Source organism: Labeo rohita, chromosome 15 (genome assembly GCF_022985175.1).
Source record: "Labeo rohita strain BAU-BD-2019 chromosome 15, IGBB_LRoh.1.0, whole genome shotgun sequence".
Classification (NCBI taxonomy): domain Eukaryota; kingdom Metazoa; phylum Chordata; class Actinopteri; order Cypriniformes; family Cyprinidae; genus Labeo; species Labeo rohita.
In genome coordinates this window covers 30,171,413-30,193,027 of record NC_066883.1, presented here as the reverse complement: position 1 = coordinate 30,193,027, position 21,615 = coordinate 30,171,413, and the positions used below count along the sequence as shown (strand labels likewise).

General features: G+C 34.2%; 2 protein-coding genes across 4 annotated transcripts in view; one reads left to right on the top strand and one right to left on the bottom strand.

The window, feature by feature from the left end:
* megf6 (multiple EGF like domains 6) overlaps nt 1-6,343 on the bottom strand; it is a 74,958-nt gene extending 68,615 nt beyond the window's left edge. The window contains exons 1-3 of the mRNA XM_051130058.1: nt 6,023-6,343; nt 1,861-1,995; nt 35-144 (exon numbers count right to left, since the gene is read on the bottom strand). Of these exons, the coding sequence (XP_050986015.1) occupies nt 35-144; nt 1,861-1,995; nt 6,023-6,105 (328 nt within the window). The 5' untranslated portion in view covers nt 6,106-6,343. The remainder of the gene's footprint in view (nt 1-34; nt 145-1,860; nt 1,996-6,022) is intronic.
* A 1,627-nt stretch (nt 6,344-7,970) lies between these two features.
* mffa (mitochondrial fission factor a) lies at nt 7,971-20,066 on the top strand. Of its 3 annotated transcripts, XM_051129801.1 has the most exons (8): nt 7,971-8,143; nt 9,018-9,231; nt 12,087-12,253; nt 12,406-12,497; nt 15,140-15,304; nt 18,855-18,908; nt 19,019-19,103; nt 19,193-20,066. In XM_051129801.1, exons 2-8 carry the CDS (start codon nt 9,018-9,020, stop codon nt 19,322-19,324), a joined length of 909 nt encoding a protein of 302 aa, XP_050985758.1. In that variant the 5' UTR covers nt 7,971-8,143; the 3' UTR covers nt 19,325-20,066. The 3 variants fall into 3 exon arrangements, with proteins under 3 accessions (XP_050985758.1, XP_050985759.1, XP_050985760.1); XM_051129802.1 differs by lacking the exon at nt 15,140-15,304; XM_051129803.1 differs by lacking the exons at nt 15,140-15,304; nt 18,855-18,908.
* The last annotated feature ends 1,549 nt before the right edge of the window (nt 20,067-21,615 follow it).

Sequence of the window (21,615 nt, the reverse complement as noted above, 5' to 3'; positions counted from 1 at the left end):
CCACAACACACAAAAACAGTGTTATGATACTCACTATGCAGACAGCCTCTCTCTTCTCCTCTTTGCATCCATCCAGGGCAGCACCTGTAGACAGTTTGCATCTCCATATTGTACACCTGCCTATACACTGTATAATACCCTGTCCTGAGACAGACAGAGGGAGAAAGAGAGACAGACATAATGAACAGGTTCATTGTATGTAGACACTGATATAGCCCTAATGACGATGACAAATGACATATACATAACATCACTAAACACAATATTTAAACAAAATTAACCAAAATATTTTAAAGCAGAAGATATTTATTGTTTTTTTATGCTACGGAAATAACGTAATGATGCAGTTGCTACTGTAAACACACACTCGCGATGCTTTATGAATCTGAATCTTCCGTTTCCTGAACTTCTTTTAACTTGACAAGACGTTATAAAACCCCGTCCATAATGTGCAAAAACACCGTAAAGCAGCAAAAGGCAACAAAATAGTCATTTAAAAGCAGCGTATTAAACCGCGTTCAGTTTGAACTTGGGATTTCAATCTTTTAGATGCCAGGTAACGTAAAACAAGATTATTCTTGAAATGATCCTTCACGCTGAAAAATTAATCTTTAAAATAGCTATTGTTTGGGAAATATTTAGTTTCTATCCACCTTATTTTTCCCATATGAGTGGACGTGGCCATTTGTAAATTTTGTGGGTCTGGCTTCCGGTTTCATCCCGTCCAGCTATTTTTAGCTGTACAAAACACCTGATTTTGCTGCTTGATATTAGAAATTGCTGTGTCTTACCATAACATTTTAATGTATTATCTTATGATACTAATATTTAATGTATTATCTCATGAACACACTGGTTTGTAACGCAAACAGTTTTACCGTTTACTGCACGTCGTTATTCTTCTCATTATTTTCCTATAGCGGCTAATGAACCGGAAGTCTCACCCATAAGCTTATTTCTGCATTGAAGAAAAAGGTGGATAGAGGGTTTGCACTTACGTCATGGTTACCTGGTTGCGCAGTTGCACAGTTAATGTACTATACGTTGTTCTGCTAATTTATGCTGTCTAAACCACGAAAAAAAAAACCCATCATATAGAGTAGGACTTCGTAAACAGGAAATGGTGTAATATTTTGACAAACTAAAGTTAATAGATGGTAAAGATATGTATAAGCAGTATTCATTAAGATATTAGCCTAATATTTCAACTACCTGACAGGAAATGATAAGAACCAACACGAATGTTGTCCGAATTCTTGCCCTGGAAATCCTGGTTCAGTTTGGCCAACCACAAACACTCTTCTCCTTGATTGTTATTACTTTTGGCAGTCTATAGTACTCCAAATGTTTTTCATGGTCCGACCGATTAGTACAGTCCAAAACATGAGAATAACTGAACATTTTCAGCAACAATAATCAGTAAAATTTGCAAGTTCTGTTTGATTCAGTGGCATTATTTATGTTCAGTGTTGCCAATATTTTTAGCCAGATAAAAGTATTATGCTTAATAATTATGTGTTGGTTGATAATGTGAAATGTGTAGGTCTGCTTTCAGAGGGGCAATGATTGGTTATAATGGCTCCTATCAAATCACCAATGTGCTAGTCACTTAACCCCAGATTTTCAGAAAAGCTTTCCTAAAAACAGTGTACTTAAGTTGATGGAAATCATCTGCTATGGTACTTGGCAAATTTGACTCTACTAAACAGTAGAAGAGCAAATCTCCTAAATCCCACTGACTCTAAGAAATAATTGCCTACGGGAAAATAATCATGAAGAGGTAATGGTTTAAAGGAGAACGACCGGTAGACGTTTAAACAGGGAAATAATGTAAGTAGTTGTTGTTTGAGTGTCTCTCACCTCCTCTCGTAGCCCATGCACCAGCGCTGAGAAGAACAGCCCTGCCTCCACACCTTCACCATACGTGTAAACGCCTGAACGCATGGTTGCCTCACCCCCAGCATAGACACCTCCTGCTCCTCACACACATTGGGCCTGAGAAAGAGTGAAAATTATACTATAATATACATATTCATACTTTAAAAACCCATAGAACAGAAAATTTGCTGAAAATGTACTCACCCTCAGACTATACAAGATGCAGATGAGTTCATTTCTTCATCTAAACAGATTTTGAGAAATTTAGCATTACATCACTTGCTCACCAATGGATCCTCTGCGGTAAATGGGTGCCGTCAAAATGAGAGCCCAAACAGCTGATAAAAACATTACAATAATCCATAAGTAATCCACACAACTCCAGTCCATCAGTTAACATTGTGTGAAGTTAAAGGCTGCATGTTTGTAAGAAACAAATCCATTATAAAGACTTCTTAACTTTAAACTGTCACTTCTGGCAAAAATATGAATCCGTAACACTTCCTCCAGTGAAACAGTTCATCACCTGTTGTCATCTTAAATCAAACTCCACCAGCACATTTGTTTAAAACTGTTTTGGACTGGCTGATCTGTTCATATTTCTCTCCTGATTCAAACAAGATGACTTTTTTACTGGAGAAAGCAGTGGTAAAAAGACTCATATTTTAGCTGGAAGTAGTAGTTTGAAGATAAATATATCTTAATGACGGATTTGTTTCTTATAAACATGCAGCTTTTCACTTAGACTGGAGTTATGGGGATTACTTGTGGATTATTGTAATGTTTTTATCAGATGTTTGATAAAACCCATTTACTGCAGAGAATCAACTGCTGAACAAGCGATGTAATGCTAAATTTCTCAAAATCTATTCAGATGAAGAAACAAACACATCTACATCTTGGATGGCCTGGGGATAAGTACCTTTTTCAGCAAATTTTGGGTGAACTATTTCTTTAAGACCCATCATTATAGACTTCTGTCTCAAATTGATGGCTGGATCCAGTTTCGCTCTTCCTCAGTTTGGTTATGTAATGTAGCATGAACTGTTGGACGGCAGTCTGCTGTGAAATCCAGACCAGTGGGGGCACATTACAGGTAAATTAACTGCACATAGCTGGCGCTCATGAGCAACATCATGCAAATGAAAGAGTCTTATTTGGGACAGGGCCTTGGATTTCAACCATCAGAGCACCTTCTTTAGCAATGATGTCATAATTACCTTGTTCACATGGAAAAATGCATTGTTAATTTCAACATAAATGCTCACAGAAGAACACATATGTGGGTCAACATGTGTGTTCCCTACAGTTGTCAGCTGACAGTATGCAGACTTACAGATACTAATATGCATGTGTTCCTCACTAAATACTAGGATAAGTTAATTTGTGTAAGGATGTAACCACATAAACTTGGGGACTAATATGTATGAGGTCTTGTTAGAGTAAAAAGAGCATTTGCAGATGTAATTATCTGTGCTTGGTTTTGACGTTCTACATTTTTTTATTATGTCACTACAATGATATGTAGAAAGGCTATAATGAGTTGGACTCCGATCATGCTATAGCACTTTGAGCCATTGAGAAACTAAATCAATAATCTGCTCTTAAGATCTCATGGCTGCGGAAACAGCTCGTTTTAGGATGTTGACACAATGTTCTCACAGCTTGTAAAGTTTGATGCTCCAAGAACATGCTGAACCACATGTTCAGCATCCAAATGATCAGCTGCACCCACACACATTTAGCTACATTAAAGCTATTAATAAATACTGTGATAGTAAAGGAAAGGAGGAAATGGAAGGAAATAGCATATACACTACCAGTCAAAAGTTTTTAACAGTAAAATGTTTAATGTTTTTTAAAGAAGTCTCTTCTTCTCACCAAGCCTGCATTTATTTGATCCAAAGTACAGAAAAAACAGTAAAAGTTTGCAATATTTTTACTATTTAAAATAACTGTTTTCTTTTTTAATATATTTCAATATGTAATTTATTCCTGTGATCAAAGATAAATTTTCAGCATCATTACTCTAGTCTTCAGTGTCACAACATCATCAGAAATCACTCTAATTTGCTGTTCAAGAAACATTTTTTAAAATTATTATTATTATCAATATTTATAATAAAATACATTTTCTTTAATAAATTAATTAATAATTAAAATTTTATTTAGCAAGGATGCTTTAAATTGATTAAAAGTGATGATAAAGACATTTATACATTATAAAAGATTTCTATTTTAGATAAATGCTGTTCTGCTGAACTTTCTATTCATCAAAGAAACCTGAAAAAATTCTACATAATAACAATAAATGTTTTTTGAGCAGGAAATCAGAATATTGTAATGCTTTCTAAAGGATCATGTGACTGGAGTAATGATGCTAAAAATTCAGCTTTGAATTCACATACACAAATTACATTTTAAAATATATTCAAATAGAAAAACGTTATTTTAAATAGTAAAAATATTTCAAAATTGTTCTGTTTTTGCTGTACTTTGGATGAAATAAATGCAGCATTGGTGAGCAGAACAGACTTTTTTAAAAACATTAAAATTCTTACTAAAAAACTTTTGACTTGTAGCTTAAATAATCCTACCGCCGACAGAAAATGTTAAGAATTTTTAGAATAAAAAAGCTTATGCTTTCATTTATAAATAGATTTTCCAATTAAAAGCATACCTGAATATTTGAAGAGTTAATTCAATATATAAATAAATAACTTTTTCATTGTGCATTCCAATTAATCTCAATCAAACTGGAGTTGGGTTATTTTGATTAGGCAAAAATAACTAAAAAAATACAGCTAACACAAGGAAACACAATAAAAACATGATGACATAATAAAAAACAAGATTTTTGAACATGTATTTGTTACTTGGTTTTGCAAATAAACTCAGGTTTTCTCAGATTAAGACTTTTGGACATAATTTCGGCCATAAAATATAGCTAAGCACATGCATACACTATCAGCTTTTTTTTTTCATTTTGCCTTACATCCATATCTGTCAGGAGCTGTTGATTTAAATCTTATGGTTGTCCAAAGGTTAGAGCACCCTATCGAGAGCTCAGAGTATGGAATATCGCTAAAAATGCATTTCACCTTCATAAATCCGTCAGAATACTGTAGAATGATTTGTTATAATCCATATTTGATAGTCTAGCTCTTAAATCCTTGATTTTAGTTTCACAGACTGAGTGTGGTGCGTTCAGCCTCTGTCTCAGAGGGTTTTGTTCTCTCTCAGGTTGCTTCCTTTGACCATCTGGGCTTAATACAACACATCCTGAGTTAATTAGGGGGCTCGCAGATAAACTGCACAGTCACACACCGGATCAGCCCTGGAGTCAGTGTGTCAGAGACTCGGTAAGGGGTTGATTCCCTGGCCTCAGTCACGCTTAACATATTTACAAATTCTTACAGTGTAGTATTTGAGTCAATTTAAGGCAAACCACTTTGTATAGGTGAACATATATGTACAAATAAAAAATAAATTACATTATTTAATGATCACTTATGTTTTAAATGGACTATGGCTCTTTTGGCGACACCTAGAGAGCAATTAAATCACTACAGAAATAGCGAATTATTTAATTAGATTAATTATCAGTGAACCTTCCAAAATATTGTGCTATACCAAAACAAAGAGCTAACGGTAAGAAACCAAATTAATTAATTAATAATTATTGTTTGTTATTATTAATAATCGAAATGCTTTCAGTTGATGCTACATTTTCATAAAAACATCGGTGATACATTTAGGCCTACTATTTAACTTATAATAAGTAGTTTAATAACTAAAAATAACTTTAATTACTAAAAATATACAAAATCAGACCTTCATGCATGTTTAAATGTGAACATTTTATATATAAAATTTTATATTTATTAAAACGTCAAGGCATTTTTTATTATTTGAATGTACATTAACGATCATTATGATATGTAACACGTCAGTGCTTATTAATGTTATTAATTAACGTAATTTAAACTATTTTTCTAGGATTGTTTTGAGATGAAACACAGTTTTGTGGTTTTACGTATATTGGATTTAAGTTTCAGGTAAGAATCTCCCGTCTACGACTTTGGCGATCACAAAACTTGATTAAAAAATTAATATAATGTGTATTTAAATTATTGTCACTCACATGTCCGGCTGCAGGTCCAGTGATGCTGCGCCGTTCAGAGCCACGATCACACAGCAGAGCAGAAGCGCCACGGAGCAGAACATCGTTTACAGCATCCACATGCAGCAAACACTCTTCAGGGCTTGTGGAGAGCAGGTTTCAGGGGCCCTCCGTCCACTTTAAAGGGTCCGATCACTTCATTATACACGAGTAAGCTGCTGTAAATAAGAACTTTATGCAAGCACTAAGGGGTTTCTTCTTGCAGGCTGAAATAATCGCGCATCCTGGAGTCCTGGAGCTGGTATCCTCAACTGGGAGCTCACAGAGACAGACTGGACAATCGCTCAGCGCTCTTCCAAGCACACTTAGACTACGACACACGCAACCGCTAGGGGCCACGATGGAAACACGACGCCCCACAACATACTCTAGCGGTTGTTTCCCAAATGTTGTGTTTTGCTTTTGTAATACCATAACGCAAACCAATTAGGTTTTATTCTACTACCAGTAAAAAGTTTTTGAACAGCAAGTTTTTTTATATATATATAATAATAAGTCTCTTCTGCTCACCAAGCCTGCATTTATTTGATCCAAAGTACAGAAAAACAGTCAAATTTTGAAATATTTTTACTATTTAAAATAACTGTTTTCTAGTTGAAAATGTAATTTATTCCTGTGTCAAAGCTGAATTTTTATTATCATTACTCCAGTCACATGATCCTTCAGAAATCATTCAAATATTCTGATTTGCTGCTTGAAAACTTTTATTAGATTATTATTATGTTGAAAACAGCTGAGTTTAATTTTTTCAGGTTTTTTTATAATAATTCATAATTTTCAGGGGGGTTTTTTTATATTTTTTTCAGTTTTTTTATATATATATATATATATATATATATATATATAATAATAAGTCTCTTCTGCTCACCAAGCCTGCATTTATTTGGTCCAAAGTACAGAAAAACAGTAAAATTTTGAAATATTTTTACTATTTAAAATAACTGTTTTCTAGCTGAAAATGTAATTTATTCCTGTGTCAAAGCTGAATTTTTATTATCATTACTCCAGTCACATGATCCTTCAGAAATCATTCAAATATTCTGATTTGCTGCTTGAAAACTTTTATTAGATTATTATTATGTTGAAAACAGCTGAGTTTAATTTTTTCAGGTTTCTCTGATGAATAGAAAGTTCACAAGGACAGCATTTATCTGAAATAGAAATCTTTTGTAACATTATAAATGTCTTTATCATCACCTTTGACCAATTTAAAGTATCCTTGCTAACTAAAAGTATTAATTTCTATCATTTCCTTCCCAAAAATAAATAAATAATTATTCTGACTCCGAGCATTTGAATAGTCTAGTGTATAATGTTACAAAAAGCTTTTTATTTCAGATAAATGCTGATCTCCGGACCTATATATTTATCAAAAAATCCTGAAAAAAAAAATCTACTCAATTGTTTTAAATATTGATAATAATAAATGTTTTTTGTACAGCAAATTAGCATATCAGAATGATTTCTGAGGGATCATGTGACACTGAAGACTGGAGTGAAGATGCTGAAAAGTTAGCTTTGATCAAAAGAATAAATTATATTTTTAAAAAAAAAATCAAATAGAAAACAGTTATTTTAATTAGTAAAATATTTCACAGTATTATTGCTTTTGCTGTATTTTGGATCAAATAAATGCAGGTTTGGTCAGCAGAAGAGAAAAAAAAAACACGAAAAGTCTGTTCAAAGTGTATAGTGACTGTGATAATATACACTACCAGTCAAAGTTTTTCAACACTAAGATTTTCCAGCCCAAAAAAACTTGTGCCAAAATTATATTGTTGTTTCAAAGATAATTTACAGAGTGTGATAATTAACAAACTTTCACCCGAAGAAAAAGTGAAAACTCGTGACTTTTAAATGACACACCGAAGGACTTTTATATTGAAAAGCGCTTCTTTTGTCAATACGGTTCAACAGTGTCTGCCAGCTTCACGCAGTTGTGGTGCGGTCTGGGTTGAGCTGGTCTGTGCTGCACTGCTGAATGATTGTCTTTTTCTAAAAAGAGACACAAAGTGGTCGGATTTCACGATAGCATTTCACTTGAACGTGTCTAATCAGTCGGTGGATCTGATCTCGGTGAAGGTATGAGTCTAAAAGACTTGTAATGTGATTTTTGGTCATGCTTTGGCCCTTTATCAGCTGTCATTGATGCACTCTAGGGGCCTGATGTACTCGTCATTTACTTCCACATTTTAAGGGCCCAAATATTACACAAGTACTACATCTTGTATTTTCAGTTTGTTTTAAATTCATCCACCCAAAACATTCAAAACAAAACACTGCAAGTGCTTTTAGTACTGCTGCTGTCAATGCTGTCTCGCATGTAGCATAGATGAAACCAAAACCGCCCATATTTATGTTGTTTTTGTTGCATAATTTCCTGAAATACTATCCAAAAGCATTCATTCAGTACCTGTGCTTACTAAGAAATTAAACTTAGAGCTGCCTGGGTATTCAATGGCATTTTGCTTCCTGAAATAGTTGATCTCATGATCAAACCGCAAGATCCAGATGACGGCTGCTTTCCTTTCAGTGCTTTAGCCTGAGGATCTGGGCATGATAGAGGATGCATTGGTTGTTTGTCTAAATGACATAAATCTAGTGTTATTTAGTTACCTCACAGGCAAGCTTGCAGTGATATGAGCTATTTTTCTATTAGTGGTAAATGTCACAAGCCAGGTTGGACAACCTGTGAATCCGGTTTTGCTGTATGAAAGATCATGATGCATTTTTTTGGCGTTTGGAGGTATTCCATCTTATCATTTGGAAGGAACACTGCATCATCTTGATTGGGTTTAAGCATAAAAAAACATAAATTACAACCAGTGTTGTTATTGGTAATACATTTTAGATTAGTTTCAATGTATTCGCTTCAATGTATTTAGAATTTTTGGCTTTTGCTTTGATTGACACGTTTAGGTCCTCATATCACAGCCCTCTTTCTCTTTCCCTGTAGATGAGTGGAGCAGCGTTCCCCTCTCCCACGGCCGAGATGGCGGAGATGAACCGGATCCACTACGAGCTGGAGTACACAGAGGGCATCAGTCAGAGAATGCGCATTCCTGAGCAGCTCAAAGTGGCTCCCTATGAGCTTGAAGAGCAGGAACTTCCAGAGCATGAGACACTCCGCACAGCAATGATGCACGTTCCTGAGAGAATCGTAGTGGCAGGTACGAGATGAGAAGATCTTTGCACATTAAAAGATTAGGAAAAAAAATTTCTTGATAAATTACTCACCCTCTTGTCATCCAAGATGTAAAAAAATAATCAAGATTTTTGAGGAAAACATTACAGGATTTTTAGAGTCCACAGGATATAGTGGACTTTAATGGTGGCCAGTGGGTTAAAGGTCCAAGCTGCAGTTTCAATGCAGCTTCAAAGGGCTCTACACGATCCCATGTGATGAATAAGGGTCTAATCTAGTGAACCTAGCTCGTCTTGCACTAGTTATGCACTTCTAAAACTTCACAGTACGTGAACCATTTCTTCGTCTATGTACTTCAGTTCAAAAAGATAGGGTAGAGCGAAAAACTCCATCTCATTTTCTCCTCTAACTTCAAAATCGTCCGATATCATTGTTTTACCCTTTTTTGTAAAGGCCGTTTGACTTTCTTTGCACGTTCATTTTGTAAACACTGGGTTGGTACTTCCACCAACGTCACACGTGATCTTTCCAATGTGATTACGTAATGCGTGAAGTCGGGGTAGTGCAAGATGAGCATTTGTGGATAAAAAGTATAGAATTGTACTTTTTTTTTTTTTTTTTTTTAAGAACATGACCGATTGTTTTGCTAGATAAGACCCTTATTCCTCGGCTGGGATCATGTAGAGCCCTTTGAAGCTGCGTTGAAACTGCAATTTGGACCTTCAGTCCGTTGGCTCCCATTGAAGTCCACTATATGGAAAAAAAATCCTGGAATGTTTTGATCAAAAGCCTTAATTTCCTTTCGACTGAAGAAAGAAAGACATGAGCATCTTGGATGATCATGTTCCATTAAGATATTTTGTAAAATTTCCTAGCATAAATATATGAAAACTTAATTTCTGATTTATAAAAGGCATTGCTAAGGACTTCATTTGGACAATTTTAGAGGAGGACAACATTTGGACAACTTTAAAGTTCACTTCCAGAACAAAAGTTTACAGATAATTTACTCACCCCCTTGTCATCCAAGATGTTCATGTCTTTCTTTCTTCAGTCGTAAAGAAATTATGTTTTTTGAGGAAGACGTTTCAGGATTTCTCTCCATATAGTGGACTTCTATGGTGCCCGTAAGTTTAAACTTCCGAAATGCAGTTTAAATGCAGCTTCAAAGAGTTCTAAACGATCCCAGCCAAGGAATAAGGGTCTTATCTAGCAAAACGTTCAGTTATTTCTTAAAAAAAAAATGTACAGTTTATATATTTTTTAACCTTAAACACTTGTCTTGTCTAGCTCTGCATGAAGTCTGTGTATTCCGGTATAAGACAGGTGGGGTAGGTCGAAAAACTCTCATCTAATTTTCTTCTCCAACTTCAAAATTGTCCTACATCGCTAGATAAGACCCTTCTTTCTCAACTGGGATCATTTAGAGCCCTTCGAAGCTGCATTGAAACTGCAATTTGGACCTTTAACCTGCTGAAGTCCACTATATGAATAGAAATCCTGAAATGTTCTCCTCAAAAACCTTATTTTTTTGTGGCTGAAGAATTATGGGGGTGAGTAAATTATCAGGAAATTTTCATCCTGGAAGTGAACTAACCCTTTGTAGGCCAATGCAGAAGTTCACATCAACCTGGTTCCCTCAACAAGAACCAAACAGTATTTTTCCATTGGCTTTATTATTGCAGAAAATAAACTCTGTGACAAACAAAAGTTCATGATACCTACTGACAATCTTCACAAACGAACACAGCTTTTTAGACTTTAAGTGTCTAAATACAAACACCAGAAATAAATAGCTAAACATAGGCTATAAACAAACTACACCACAGTCACACAACTTCAATGTCACCACTAAGCTTCTGACAACTTTCACTCTTTATTTAGAGTGTGATTTTAAACACAATGATGCTGTAAAGCGGACTAGTAAGTGTGGTGTATTTTTTATGTTTTCTTAAGGCGTTTAACCATAAACCCAATAAAGAAACTCACTGACATCAGTATGATGCAAACGAAAATGTGTGATAAACACAAAAAAAGGTGACAAAACTGGATTTTGGCTTACAAAAATATGCCATCCATGCGACATTCTGTTAACATTTAAAAAAAATTTACATTTATTCTTCCTCTTGTTCCAAATCTGTATCCCTTTTTTCTGTGGGACACAAAAGAAGATACTTTTTAGTAAATGTTTTCTATGTTTTTACACAAAAAAAGGTGACAAAACTGGATTTTGGCTTACAAAAATATGCCATCCATGCGACATTCTGTTAACATTTAAAAAAAATTTACATTTATTCTTCCTCTTGTTCCAAATCTGTATCCCTTTTTTCTGTGGGACACAAAAGAAGATACTTTTTAGTAAATGTTTTCTATGTTTTTTGTCTATACAATAAGATATATTGTTTAATTTGTCCACACATTCACTGACCATTTGTAACCGTGGACCACAAAACCAGTCGTAAGTAGCATGGGTATATTTGTAGTAATAGCCAACAATACATTGTATGGGGCAAAAATGATAGATTTTTCTTTTATGCCAAAAATCATTAGGATATTAAGTAAAGATCATGTTCCGTGAAGATATTTTGGAAATTTCCTACCTTAAATATATCAAAACTTAATTTTTGATTAGTAATATGCATTGCTAAGAACTTCATTTGGACAATTTTAAAGGTGATTTTTCAATATTTTTATTTTTTGCACCCTCAGATTCCAGATTTTTAAATAGTTGTGTCTCGGCCAAATATTGTCCTATCATAACAAACCATACATCAATGGAGAGCTTATTTATTAGGCTTTCAAAAAGTTGATCCTTATGGTCTGGGGTCTCATTTGTCAGAGGACATAAATATCTGATCAGTCGCTCAACTTCCTTTGTAGGAAACAGTGATGACATGCAGTTTCCCAGAGATCTGGACCTCATCCAGTCCACCCCAATGGAGTCAACACTGTCCCTCAAGACACCACCTCGGGTCCTGACACTCAACGAAAGGCCCCTTGACTTCCTTGAAATGGAGCAGCCAAGCTCCGCCAGTCATCACAGTGAAGTATGTTGGACAGACCAAATTTAGCAAGATGGAAGCTGTGTGAATGTGACCGATAATGAACATCACTTAAAAAAAAAAGAACAAGGTCTCAGTTTGGGTGTAGTAAAATGAGGAAATGAGGAACACCTGTCTGTTTTCTCTGCTTCAAACAGGTGCGTGCGCAAACCAGGACACGTAGAGAGCGCTCGGTCAGCGAGAACACAGGTGTGCATCACAACGGCCAGCTCGCCAGAAATGACTCCATGTGAGTATACAGCCACGAATACACATGCACACGTACTTTCGTTTCACCTCTGCCCTGTCAACATGGCCCTCTCACTCCATTATATGTTTTTTTCCTCCTCCCTGGTGTCTCTCTTTCTCCCTTCATGATGCTGACTCAAAGGGGGTGAGTTAGAACCATGCATGTATATTGTTTAATTTCAAGCACTTTCGGTTTGGCTTTTGTGCTTCAGTGCATGTTACTGCATGTACAGGAGTGGCGCAATCACACTTGTCAGTCATGGAGACCAATTTTATCACAGTATGAATCAACTTGTGATATTGGTCAGTGTAGTTTAGAGTTGCTTTGTCAGTCAGTTTCCCTCATGCCATGACTGCTTGACAGCTCTCTTCTACTCTATTGTTCTCTATTCTGTTCTAATGAATGGCCACTCCTGGCATTGAGGAGCTGTTCACACGGAGGGTTTGTGCTTAAAAAAACAGATCAGTCATTCTCCTTCAGCCAGTTGTTTGCTTGTTTTGACATGGTGTTTTCTGATTGGCTGGTCTGTCCGTAAAAGTACGTAAACCCACCATGGACCAGCATCTTTTGTTCTTGTTTTAGACCCCAATAAAATGGAGACCAGTACGGCTTCTGCTACTAATCTAAATGCGTCACGTCCATCAGCCAAACTGTTTTTTAATCAAAGTTTAGTTTTACTAAATTCAGATTCAGTGTAAAAAAAAAAAAAGGAACACTTTCACAGGATCATAATATACTAAAATAACATTTGTTTGTATTTAAATGTATGGTACTGTTTAAAAGTTTGGGGGCAGTAAGTTTTTTCTTTTTTTAAAGAAATTAATCATTTTATTCAGAAAGGATGCATTAAATTGATCAAAAGTAACAGTAGTAATATTTATGATACAAAACATTTCTGTTTTAAATTATGTTCTATTTATCAAAAAATCCTCAAACATTATCACAGTTTTCACAAAATAGTAAGCAGCAAGACTTTTGTCAACATAGATGATAATAACTGTTTCTTGAGCAGCAAATCAGCATATTAGAATGATTTTTAAAGGATCATGTGACACTGAAGACTGGAGTAATTATGCATGAAAATTCAGCATTGCATCACAAGAATAAATTATATATTTAAATATATTTAGATAGAAAACGGCTATTTTAAATTGTAAAAATATTTCATATTTTGATCAAATAAATGCAGACTTGGTGAGCATAAGAGACTTCAAAATCTTACTGACCCCGAAGTTTTGAATGGTAATGTATTTAACAATATTAACTAATAATAAACAATATTAATTAACAATAAAACAATGAACTGTATGTATTAACAGTACACAAAATCATCAGTAAACTTGTTCACCCTGTTCAGTCAGTAATTACACAAAACCTGCCAAGAACAAGTCCAAGTTGTATTTCACCTGAAAAAATTAAAAGAAATTATTTGCTTAAAGAAAATGAAGCTTTTTTTTTAACCATTCTTATTTTGAGTTTATTAACATTAAATAATTAATATACTACATTTTATTCCCATAGCTGTGATGCAAAATTTGCTCAGTTATTTCAATTATATAATATAAAAATAAAATACAACAATATGTAATATATAACCCTAATTCTATAAGAATTACTTATATATATATATATATATAGGTCTATATAGGTCTATATAGATTAGGGCTGCAGAATGAATAATTGTGATTAATCGCATTCAGAATAAAAGTTTATGTTTACATACTATATGTGTGTGTACTGTGTATATTTTTTAAATATGTATATAAATACACAAATACATGTATATATTAAGGAAAATGTGTAAAATATGTTAAAATATATATATATATATATATATATATATATATGTATATATAATATATGTGTGTGTGTGTAAATTATTTACAATTATAAATATATATACATATAAATATTTTTTCAATATATACATATATGTGTGTGTGTGTATTGTATACATAAATATACACAGTACACACATATAGTATATACACTTGAACTTTTATTCTGAATACGGTTAATTTTGCAGCCCTAATATAGAGTATAAACAAATGTGCTTAAGTAATGACGATAAAAGATTTTTCCTTCTAAAAGCTTTGTTTTCTTTATGAAAAATGGGGCTGGTGAAATGTGACCTGAACTTGAGATTCATAGATTCACCTAATAAATACCTGAGTTGTATTTTTGATGTGCACTGTTTTTAAAGCAGGCTGCTTTAGCTTTGAGGTAATGTTGTGTCTGTTCGGATTAGTGTAGATGGATTCTACGGTTCAGTAAACATCCTTATCGTTAGTCTGATGTGAGCTCAGCCGTTTGGTATCTGCTTTTGAGGTTGTGATCCTCAGAGACTGCTTTGTGTGTTTGTGTCGTTAACCGAACAATGAGAGTTTGCTTGTTTCGGCTTGTTGAAGGGTTTGTATTGGGGTTGTGACTTAGTCTTGGGTTTTTTATATATATATGGTGAGGCTGTTGCCCATCTGTTGCAGTCTTCATTTTCTTTCTCCCACTTCTATTTCATTCTTTCTCCCTCTTTCTGAAACCTAAAATTTGTTTGACTTTCTCTCTCTCTTCTATCCTCTACTTTCCCTCTCTTGTTCTTTCGTTACGTCTTTCTCTCTCTCTCTATTTCCCTATGGTTCGGTCAGTATGAGTCCCTCCCCCTCTGCTGCATTGCGCACTTTGGCTCCTCTCGGTGGTGCCGAGGATGGGTTTAACCTCTTCAGCGCCCGCGGTGTCCTTTCCTTCATCCAGTCAACCACACGCCGGGCCTACCAGCAGGTCCTGGAGGTCCTGGACGAAAACCAGCGCAGGTGAACCTTGACATCAGACCCCTGAATCTGCCCTGAGAGACTGACTTTTGGCTAAATTAGATGTTGCTTCACTGAGTAACTAATTGAATGTGTTAGATTAAGCCAGGAACAAAGTCCTCTATGACTAATAGACATTCACGTGTCAATCTGGTAACAAAATTGATTAGGTGAGAAAATACACTGAGTGGATTTGCACTGACAGACAAACAGTTCCTCTTTCAACTACAATGCACAAAAACCTACATATTTAAATTACAGGAGGTAGTTTGTTAGATGACAGCTTTATCACTGTGTTGTTTGCTGTTGGATGTGGACACGTTGCTTTCCTAAGCTCCATTTCTTCCTCAGCTTCTTGGTTTGGGGTTTTATGTTTAGCATGAGTAGTAATGCGCACAAGATTTTATTTCTTTCTCTTTTCTTTGAATCCTTTCTTTTTCCCTGAGCTTGTAGATTTCAGTTAAGTTTACACAAGCAGTTTGTGGCATTGCTGTATAGTTTTTAAAGAAATGTTTGTGTTCATTACAAGTTCAATCTGTTGACGGCATTTGTCGCATATGGAAGACCGTTTCCGCCACTTAATAAAAACTAAAAAAGGCAATTGGCGATGTAATAATTTTGACTTTTTTTTTTTATAGAATTGCATGACATCGTCTGCGCTCACGGCGAACCAAGTTCAATTCTCATCAATAAAAAATGCATAAAAAGCCCCCCAAAAAAGTGTGACATGAACTTGCAATTGGTAGTTATAAAGTCAAAATTACAAGATATAAACAGGCAGAATTACAAGATATAAATGCAATTGTGAGTAATAAAGTCAGAATTGTGGGATAACTTGCGATTCTGATTTTTTTTCCCTCAGAATTGCGTGATATAAACTCGGAATTGTGAATTAGAAAGTCAAATTTTGTGTGATATTAACTCACAAGTCTGACTTTTTTCTCGCAATTGCGAGTTTACATCTCGCATTTCTGACTTTTTCTCAGAATTGTGTGATGTAAATTCACGTTTGGGGGTTATAAAGTCAGAATTACAAGATATAAAGACAGAATTGTGGGATATAAACTCACACTTCTGGTAAATTAAGTCGAAATTGCAAGATATAAACAGGTAAAAAAACGTTCAGGTTTTTTTTAATATAAATTTATATAAATTTGCAATTGCGAATTATAAAGTCAGATCTCGCAATCCTGACTTTATAACTCACAGTTTAGTTTATATCACACAATTCTATGTTTTTTCTCAGAATTGTGTGATTTTTCTTGAAACTCTGTTTGTATCCATTTTTTTCTCATGGTTGCAAGTTTATATCTTGCAATTTTGACTTTAGGCTATAACTTGCAATTCTGACTTTATATCTTACAATTGTGAGTTTATATCACGCAATTCTGACTTTGTATCTCGCAGTTCTAATTTTTTTCTCAAAATTGCGTGATATAAACTCGGAATTGCGAGTTATAAAGTCAGAATTGTGGGATATAAACTCACAATTTTTTTTTTTTCCTCAAAGCTCATTCTTGTGGTTGTGAGTTTATATCTCACAATTCTGAGAAAAAGTCAGGATTGCCTGTTTATCTCGCAATTCTGACTCACAATTGAAGTTATTAAACTCGGAATTGTAAGTTATAAAGTCAGAATTGCAAGATAAAGTCAGTTTATTGTGAGTTCAGAATTGCGTGATATAAACTCAGAATTGGGAGTTATAAAGTCAGAATTGTGAGATATAAATTCGGAATTTCACAAGACATAAATTCTTTTTTCGTCAAAATTCCAGAATATAAATTTGAAATTGTGAGTAATAAAGTCAGAATTGCGGGATATAAACTTGCAATTCTATTTTTTTTTTTCCCCCTCAGAATTGTGAGTTGTAGGCCCTGTTTACACCAGTGCGTTTTCATTTTTTAAAACAGCATTTTAAAATGAAACCGATCCTCGTCTACACTAGTGTTTTCTTTGCGTTTCAGAAACGATCTCCGTCTACTACACAACTGAAAACGTGTGTCACATGACCATTCACACAGGTACAACCACAGAAACGTATAGGTAGATGGCGGTTTACGTGCTTGGAGTCGAATGCTGAATCTACTAATAAACATCTATGGGTACGACAATGAGCATGATGTTATTGTTTACACGGTGGTCAAGGATACGCAGAGAGAATGTGGGCAGCCATGCCATTGTTTTCAAAAGTCTCCGTTTTGCTCCGTTTATACTGAAACGCAACCCCGGAGTTTTCAAACTAAAACGGGATCCTGCAGTGTTTTCAAAAGTCTCTGTTTTCGAGGGTTGAAAACGCTGGAGTAGTGTAAACGACAGGCATAACCGTAGCAAAAGTTATGCATTTTAAAACGAAAATGCACTAGTGTAAACACAGCCATAGAGTCAGAATTACAAATTATAAAGTCAGAATTGCAAGATATAAACTTACAATTCGGACTTTTACATCTCTAAACTACGTGTTTGTATGCTGCAATTCTGACTTTTTTCTTGGAATTCTGGCTTTATAACCCGCAATTGTGAGTTTATATCATACAATTCTGGGGAAAAAAAGTCAGAATTGCACATTTTTATCATGCAATTCTGAGAAAAAAGTCAGAATGCTGGGCTGTAAACTTGCAATTGCGGAAAAAAAAAGTCAGAATTTACCTTTTATTTTTTCTTCTTTCTTCAGTGGCAGAAACGGGTGGCATGATTGCAACAAAAAATATAGTTTTTATTATTTTATTCATGAGAACTTCATATGTTGTATTCATATAATTCATATGTTATGATGTTTTATTATTGTTTTATTCCTTAAGATATACACATTATGATTTATTTGCTCAAATACAGTAAGCAGTAAAATTGTGACATATTATTACAGTTTAAAATAACTGTTGTTATAACATATTTTAAAATATAATTTATTGCTTTGATGCAATTAATTTTTCAATTGTAATTAAAGCTGAATTTCCTGCAGCCATTATTCCAGTCTTCAGTGTCACATGGTCTTTCAGAAATCATTCTAATATGCTGATTTCCTGCTAAAGAAACATTTATTATCAATGTTGAAAACGGTTTTAATTTGTTTTGGGGGTTTTTAATTTGGTAATCAATATTATGCCACAAATGCTGTGAAATACAGCCTTATATTGAATACGTAACATTCCTTTAATTTTGGTTTCTGTGAATACCTGCACCTGTGGTATTCATGAGCTCATTTCCTGTGCCCTGTGACTTTTTTGGCTTTTCATTAGTAGCTGTCAAAATGCCATTAACTTCAATTCCACTGACAGGCACTAAACTCAACTGTAGGTTTGCTTCAAACCACTGTCTGAAAATGAGTGTTTTTGTGTTTACATCTGTGCAGTTGGCTGTTTTACCATTTCTGTTGCAAAGCTTATTTGATTAGAAAATGTTGACAGGGTCTGTGAGACAAAGACCACCTGCAGCTTATATAACAGTGTGTTATATATATTAGTTAAAGCGCATTTGCATGTTATTAAAGTTGTCTGTCTGTGTATGTCTTCTTTTGTCCTTTCCCTCTCTCACTTTCTCCATATCCGCTTCTCAGCAAGCCATCTCTTAGAGGGGGTTCAACCCTCTCTAACCCCCAGCATGACAACAGGTAACTTCCTCTCATCTCTTCCCTCTCATCTGTTTTTCTCTCTATTTGTTTTTCTCTTTGCCCTCCCATCAATCTCAGTGTCTTATGAAATGAAATCGTGTTTTTGACAGGCATGCCCTGGCCACACTGGACACGACTTTAGAGGGAGCAGCAGACGACATGGCTCTTGTGGACGCCACCTCTCTACGCAGACAGGTATTATTTTGCTCATTGTGCCAAAAAACACTGATCAAACTACCGATCAAAAGTTGAGTAATTAATTTCTTGATTTCGTGTCATTACAGATCGTCAAGCTGAACCGGCGTTTGCAGCTCTTGGAGGAGGAGAACAAAGAGCGAGTCAAGCGAGAAATGATCATGTATTCCATCACTGTAGCTTTCTGGCTTGTCAACAGCTGGGTTTGGTTCCGTCGTTAAATCTAGATGGACTCTGCAATGTGGGAGGGGCTAAATCAAAACCCCGCCCCTCTGTTCTATGTGTCAAACTTTAGCCGTGTTTTTTTTAATGGCTAAAATGTTTTATTTTCTTCACAGCAAGAGTGGTAAAGTCAGGGATAGCTTTTTTGTTTGAGCTTGTCTGTATTACTTTATTGTTATAAATAAGTATTTATACTTTTTTTTTTTTTTTTTTTATTTGTGCAACCGTACAGTTCATTTTGTACATTTTTTTTAAAATTACTTTTTGGGTTTTTTTGCGTAAGCCAAGCATGAACCAGATGTATATATTACTTACTTCACCTGTCTTTGAGCTTTGGCTGTAAGCATTTATTTTTCCATAGGTTTACTATACAAGTTAGTACAATATTATGTCAACTTTTTCAAAGACCAATGGAATGGAACGCACTGATATATCATAGACAAAAAACTGCATATAATATTAAATAATGATAATAATAATAATATTTACAGACTGTTGTGATTTTAGGTACGTTACGTACGCCTGTATGTTACTTGCATCAACATTGAAACCATACTTGTTAGTGTGAGTTTAGTCCTGGTCATTATTTATGTACAAAAGGCCATTATTGTAATATGCCGATGTTGTTATTTGTGCTACAACATTTTCTGTAGGATATTCCTGAAATGATGCACATTCAACATTGTAAACATTGTATTACAAAGCTTTTATTTGAATAAATGACAACTGTAGTGAACTGCACTCTATTCTGACTGATTGAAATAATCTGGATTTGTTTGTTTGATTAATTTCTAAAGATGAAGTATAAGGTCAAGTAGATCTGAAGCATTGCAGATTTAAAGTTAAAAAGCTGGAAAAATATTTTTTTTGTGATATCTTCTTATTATTTTAGTATTTAAGGTCAAGTAGATCTGAAGCATTGCAGATTTAAAGTTAAAAAGCTGGAAAAATAGTTTTTTTGTTATATCTTCTTATTTTAGTATTTTAGTATTTATTTTTAAATTATTATTGTATTTAATCATATTTTGAATTCATTTTATCTGCATATTTTCAAGTTAAGGTTTAAGTTTGACCAAGTTTTAGTCATTTTGTTAAGTGATTTTGTGCATTTTACTTCTGTTTTTTTTTCAGTGGTCAACTGATTATCTGCACTGATATTAAGCATTTTTATGGCAATTGTATTGGTTATTTTTCAAAAAACGATTTGCCGATAAAATTATTTAAAAGCATTTACAGACAGTTTTTGTCAGAGCCGTTGTTGTTCTTCATTTTGACATTAATTTTCATTTTTACACTAGACATGTATATCGGTTCAGATATTGGTTATCGGTCTACTTGCTCTGTAATATCAGCTCTGAAAAACATATCAGTGGATCCCTAAATATAATTTGGTCTTGGTCAGATTTCACTGGTAGATTTCTCTCTGTAAAAATGTATCATAAAAATATTAATAATAATATAATTAAGGGTCAAAACAATTATCAGCCTGGCTGTCATTTTGTCATTTTTAAAACCGATTTGCCGGTAAAATAACTTAAAGGTTTTTGTCAGAGCTGTTGTTATTTTTAATTTTGACATTAATTTTCATTTTTACACCAGAAATATATATTGGTATAAAATATTGGTTATTGGTCTATTTGATCTGTAATCAGTGTGGGCATCAGCCCTGAAAAATGCATATCAATCAACCCCTAGTTTTTTCTTCTCTATATATATTTAAATAATTTTTTATTGCAGTTTTAGTTGAGAGTTTATTCCAGAGAGTTGCCAAGGCAGTATTTGTAATTTGCATTTAAGTTTTTTAAGTTTAAGTTTTTCATCTAACATATATATATATATATATATATATATATATATCGTTAAAAGTAACATCACTAGATATTAAGTACCACGGTCATTCATACCTTTTATATTGTACTAAGAAGCAACACCCATATTTTATGATTATAAAAAAGGGTAAATAAAATTATAAAAAGAATCATGCAATACACAACATTTAGAAAAGTGCATATATGAATTTACCCTCCTATCCACCTTATTCTTCAATGCAGAAGTAAGGTTAACAAGAAGAATAACAACGTGCAATAAACAGTAAAACTGTTTGCACTACAAACCAGTGTGTTCATAATTGAGATAATACAATAAAATAACATGGTAAGACACACCAATTTGCAATATCAAGCAGCAAAACAAGCTGGATGCAGATGGAAGCCAGACACATAAAATTTACAAAAGGCCGCACCCGCTCTTACGAGAAAAATAAGGTGGATTGTCCCAAGAAATTGCACTA

Coding starts and splice junctions, on each gene's coding strand:
- mffa (XM_051129801.1), top strand. CDS start 9,018: ATGAGTGGAGCAGCGTTCCCCTCTCCCACGGCCGAGATGGCGGAGATG. Junction 18,909..19,018: donor AACCCCCAGCATGACAACAG/GTAACTTCCTCT, acceptor TGTTTTTGACAG/GCATGCCCTGGCCACACTGG. Junction 19,104..19,192: donor CCACCTCTCTACGCAGACAG/GTATTATTTTGC, acceptor GTGTCATTACAG/ATCGTCAAGCTGAACCGGCG.